At 33.4% G+C, this 5417-nt stretch overlaps 1 protein-coding gene across 1 annotated transcript; it reads left to right on the top strand.

The window, feature by feature from the left end:
- Positions 1-412: 412 nt before the first annotated feature.
- LOC114384615 lies at positions 413-3478 on the top strand. The gene is made up of 2 exons (XM_028344321.1): positions 413-2475; positions 2557-3478. Exons 1-2 carry the CDS (start codon positions 579-581, stop codon positions 2832-2834), a joined length of 2175 nt encoding a protein of 724 aa, XP_028200122.1. The 5' UTR covers positions 413-578; the 3' UTR covers positions 2835-3478.
- The last annotated feature ends 1939 nt before the right edge of the window (positions 3479-5417 follow it).

Here is a 5417-nt window from a genome sequence, read left to right as displayed (position 1 = left end):
CATGTTTCTGAACAATCCATGTGACCTTGGCATGCGATACAGAACACTGCGGTCAACAATCATGATTAAACGAACAGTCTGTCATGTATATTAATGTGTGAGGTTGCATACTGTTCACTCACATGTGTACACTAAATTACTCACATGCACTTAATGTCCTACCTAACTCTCTTACCTAATCGTCGTAACTAACTTTGCTGCCTAACCCTCCCATCTAACCTTCTGATCTAACTATCTTACCTAACCTTCCAATCTAACACTCTCACCTAACCCTCCCATCTAACCCTCGTAACTAACTCTCCCACCTAACCTTCCAATCTAACACTCCCATCTAACCTTCCAATCTAACACTCCCACCTAACCCTCCCATCTAACCCTCGTAACTAACTCTCCCAACCTAACCTTCCAATCTAACTCTCCCACCTAACATTACAATCTAACTCTGGTACTAAACTTTCTCAGCCTATATATAATATCACCATTTGACAACAACATATCACACACAACAATTTTCTCACAAAACAAAACTCGATTTGTAACTCTCACACCATTTCCACTCATATCCCATAAGCACCACCATGGCTCCACCTAAAGAAATTCCAACCCTCATTTACCACAGTGGTCACATTGTAGACGATCCAGTTCAAGGATCGACGTACCAATGTACGACCCCAATATTTTTTTATGCCAGTCGTTCTATTACGTTTACACAATTCATTCGAAAAATTAACAATCGTCTTCCTACTCGAGCAACTGAACAAGTTGCTCAATTGTTATTTCGTGTCCCTATTTCAATTCATCTCGGTCAGACACGTTTTATTTCGGCTCAACTATTCGACAATGATGATCTTAGAGGCGCAATGGAAACAATTATCCAGAATCCACAATTGAATTATGCCGAATTCTATGTTGTTACTGAGCTTATTTCTCAACCACAACCATCGTCTCCACAACCCTCATGTCCACAACTACAACTACCGCCTCCACAACAGTTACCGTACAACAACATAGACCTCAATAATCCAGTATCTTTATACAACAACCTTGAATCACAAGACCCCTTTGACATTTATACTTCATACACACAAATATTATCCGAGAATGATTCTTTTTTTCATGGCCAACAAACCTCCTTTGACCAACAAAACCATCCTTCATCCCCCTTTACGCCACCTTCACAACTACCACAAACGCAAACATCAAACCGAGATGAACATCCCATTGCTAACGAAGATCTCATTATACGATTTCATCATGAAAACATGGATGATTTTACTGAGGATGAGGATCAACAGTTCTTTGATCACATCAATCAGCAAAGCGATGACCAAAGTGATGACCAAACCGATGACGAGGGTGTTGGCAGACCAACGACACCTCCGTCACCTCCGTTGCAATATCAGCAACCTAGGTGTCCAGTAGACTTGAACTTTGACCACCTACCACACTATATTGATCGACCCCATTTTGTTCATCAGCAACACAATGTACAACCACCAGTCGGTGTACTCGAGGTTGGCATGACCTTCGATGACAAATCACAATGTATTCGAGCAATCAAAGAATACAACATCAGAAATCATTTTGATTGCAGAACAATTTACTCTGACCAAAGAAGGCTACACTTCGTCTGCAAGTTACATGAAAATGGTTGTACATGGAGCTTGGGCGCATGCAATTCAAAGAGGCATAACAAATGGATTATCAAGAGTATCAGAGGTCATCACACTTGTCTCGTGCCGATGCTTAGACAAGATCATCGCCAACTCGACAAACACGTCATAGCACAGATCATCCAACCAATTGTCAAAACAAACCCAACTGTCTCCATCAAGACATTGATTGTAGAGATCAAAACGTTCATGAATTATACCCCATCCTACAAGAAGACATGGTTAGCAAAGCAAAAAGCATTGGAGATGATTCATGGAAACTGGGAAGAATCATATGTCAAACTGCCAAAACTTTTCGGAGCTTTGCAATCTTGTGTTCCCGGGACTGTGGTCGCTGCTCAAACAGAATCCTTGTATGAGGGGGGAGAAATAGTACTGGGCAAAAGATTGTTTAAACGTGTCTTTTGGTCATTTGGTCCATGCATTAATGGTTTTGCATATTGCAAACCCATTGTACAAGTAGATGGTACATGGCTTTACGGAAAGTATACTGGCACACTGTTGATAGCTACCGCACAAGATGGAGCTAACCATATCTTCCCGATTGCCTATGCCATTGTAGAAGGGGAGACAACTTCAGCTTGGGGGTTTTTTCTAAAGAATTTGAGAAGACATGTTACTCCGCAAATTAACATTTCTCTTATTTCAGACCGACACCCCTCAATTATAAGTGCCTACAACAACCCAAGTAACTTATGGGTCCAGGACACATCCCATTTCTTTTGCCTGCGCCACATTGCACAAAACTTTCTTCGTGGTAACTCAAACTGCAAACATTTAAAGAAACCACTTATGTTGGCTGGTGAGAATCTATTTTATTTATTTGTTATAATTTTCTTTCAATCAAATTTTATAACATAATACATTGATTAAATATTTACAGGGTACGCATACACGGAGAAGATGCACTGGCGACATCTTGGGGATATTCGTGCGAATAAGCCAAGTGCAGCTGAATGGCTTGATCAATTACCCAAACAAAAATGGGTACAATGCTTTGATAAGGGGAAACGTTGGGGACATATGACTACCAATTTGTCGGAGTCTGTTAATTCCATGTTCAAAAACACAAGACATTTGTCGGTGTCATCATTGGTTGAGGAGACCTATTTCAAGACCGCACAACTCTTTGCTAATAGAGGTCAAAAACTCAGGCAATGATCAACTCCGGCTCACAGTATTCTGAAGTCGTCTTCGATGCAATCAATAGTGGTCAACAAGAATCTAATACACACATTGTAAATGAATTCGATAGACACAATCACACTTTTATTATAACCGAGACTCAATCCCCACTTGAAACACCCAGACCACCTGGAAGGTTTAGAGTAATGTTACAATCCCAAAAGTGTGATTGTGGTGAATTTCAGGCTAAACATTTACCGTGTTCTCACGTCATGGCTGCCTGTAAATCTGTCAATGTTGATCCCATGACCTATGTGCCGATGATATTCACTTTACAACACATTTTGCACATCTACGACAACTCCTTTGGTTTATTGCCACACGAATCAATGTGGCAAGAATATGAAGGAGATCAGTAGGGTCCTGATCCAAGGAGAAAGAGGATTGTAAAGGGTCGTCCAGTTTCAACTCGCATTCCTACTGAGATGGACGAAGACGAAAATGAACGAGCAAGTAGAAAAAAATGTGGACTTTGTCAACAACATGGTCATAGCAGAAATAATTGTCCTAATGTATCCTCATCTTAGTTTTTCCTTAGACAAATGTCATTGTTTAAATATTTTATTGATGACGTAGTATAATGTTCTTATATAAATAAATTGTTAAAAGCTTTAGTTTTATTATTTTTAATTAAATCTAAAAACATAAACAAACTAATTATATTTAGTAAAATAGTTAAATTAAAAATTTTAAAATTCAGATTATTATACAAAATAAATATTTACTAAAATAAATATATTATTATACAAAATTTAGATTTTAAAATATATATTCACCAAAAAATATCTTAAATAATTTAAATAATATAACAAAAATATTTAAATTTAATAATATCATTTTCTTAATAACAAAATTAAATTATAAAATAATATTACATAAATTAATTTAATAAATAACTAATTTTCAAATTATTTAAAAATAATTTTATATAATATAATATTTAATTTTAATAATATAAAAACTTTTTTATTAAAAAAAAAAGAAAGAACGGAAGTCGGGGTGTGAGAACCCAACTTCTGTGAATGAGCCAAAACAGGTGTAGTTTGGAAATATTTTTCCAAACTAGTGTACATTGAGCATTTACTGGAGAGAGAATGTGCAATTGAGTAAAAAAATCATCTATTATTATCTTACAAATTCAAGGACGGAGTAATTATCCAAAAAAATATATGTTAAAAATATCAATTTTTTAAATGAATATCAGTAGCTATCTTTGGGATGGGCCGGGTGAAGAAATTTGGTTAGTATGGACAAGGCCCTAAATTTAAATATTGGTGTCACCATTATAAACTAAAAATAAATTACTTTATATTTTTTATAGGTTAGTATTTGATGTTCGATTGAAAATATTTCGGGTTTAAAAAAAAGAAGAAAGTTAAAATTAAAATTCATATCATGAAACACGTTACCTTGAAAAAATAGAGCAAAATTAACTGTGATCTATTAATGGCTTCAATTAACGAGAATTATTGTACTGGTATGTTTTTTCATTAAAAAATTTTCTGTTTCCATAAAAAATACTACTCCCTACGTGCCATAATAATTATCGGTCCCACAATAATTATCGTATTAGAAGAATTTTTTTTTTAAAACAATTGACATTTAGTAACATTAATTTTTTTTTCAAGTTATATTCTTTCAAATATTAATGATATATGCTACAAAAATAAAAAATAAATTATTATTGATAAAATAATTTTGTAAATTATTATTCTATTTTTCTATTTATTAGTTTTTTATCTGTATAAATTAATTTAGAATGATAATTATAATGCGATGGTGGGAGTAATAAACTACTACTACTACATTCATTGATTGATATGCTTAAGGAAAAAGAATTTAATCAATTAACAACATCCAACAGTTTCAGTTCACTAGCTAATTCAATGGGTTGAACAAGTAGGCCACACAATTCATTATTTGTGTCTTAATAAGGCATGTAGTACTGTTGTGCTCTTTACCATCGTTGGCGAGGTTGCTGGAAAGTGGGAACTATTTCTAGGTATAGATAATGCTTTTGGTGGGTTAATAAATGGAACCGGGGGACCAAAATTATTTAAAATTAATGGATCTACCAAGTTGGATGTTAGGGTTGTGTACAAGCTTTAAAATGGATTTAGTGCTCATGAACAATACTTCTTCCGTTTCATAATATTTATTGTGTAAGAAAAAAATTATCTTAAAATAATTATTATTTTAGTTTTTAGATGTAATATTAATTATTTTTTTCTATTTATATTTCTTGTAATATTAATATATAAGAAACAAAAATAATTTAATAATAATAGGATTAATTTTATAGAATTTGTTTTTTTTTTATTTTTTATTAGTTTTTCTTAATTTATGTGAAATAATCTAGGATGATAAGGAGAGATGGAAGGAAAGATAAGAAGAGTTTACTTGTAATTTTATTTTTTGTTTTTATTTTTAATTTAAAATTTTCTTCGATCTTATTTTCACTCTGTTTTATGTATTCAAAGATTTGTTACAAAACGAAAAAAGTTATTTTGATGTTCTTTTTTTACAAATCTTTAAAAACAGACAATATAATAAAAATAA

The sequence above is a fragment of the Glycine soja genome, chromosome 14 (genome assembly GCF_004193775.1).
Source record: "Glycine soja cultivar W05 chromosome 14, ASM419377v2, whole genome shotgun sequence".
NCBI lineage: Eukaryota > Viridiplantae > Streptophyta > Magnoliopsida > Fabales > Fabaceae > Glycine > Glycine soja.
Note: the sequence above shows the minus strand (reverse complement) of the source record. Positions and strands in the feature narration are given on the sequence as shown.

Coding starts and splice junctions, on each gene's coding strand:
- LOC114384615 (XM_028344321.1), top strand. CDS start 579: ATGGCTCCACCTAAAGAAATTCCAACCCTCATTTACCACAGTGGTCAC. Junction 2,476..2,556: donor GAAACCACTTATGTTGGCTG/GTGAGAATCTAT, acceptor AAATATTTACAG/GGTACGCATACACGGAGAAG.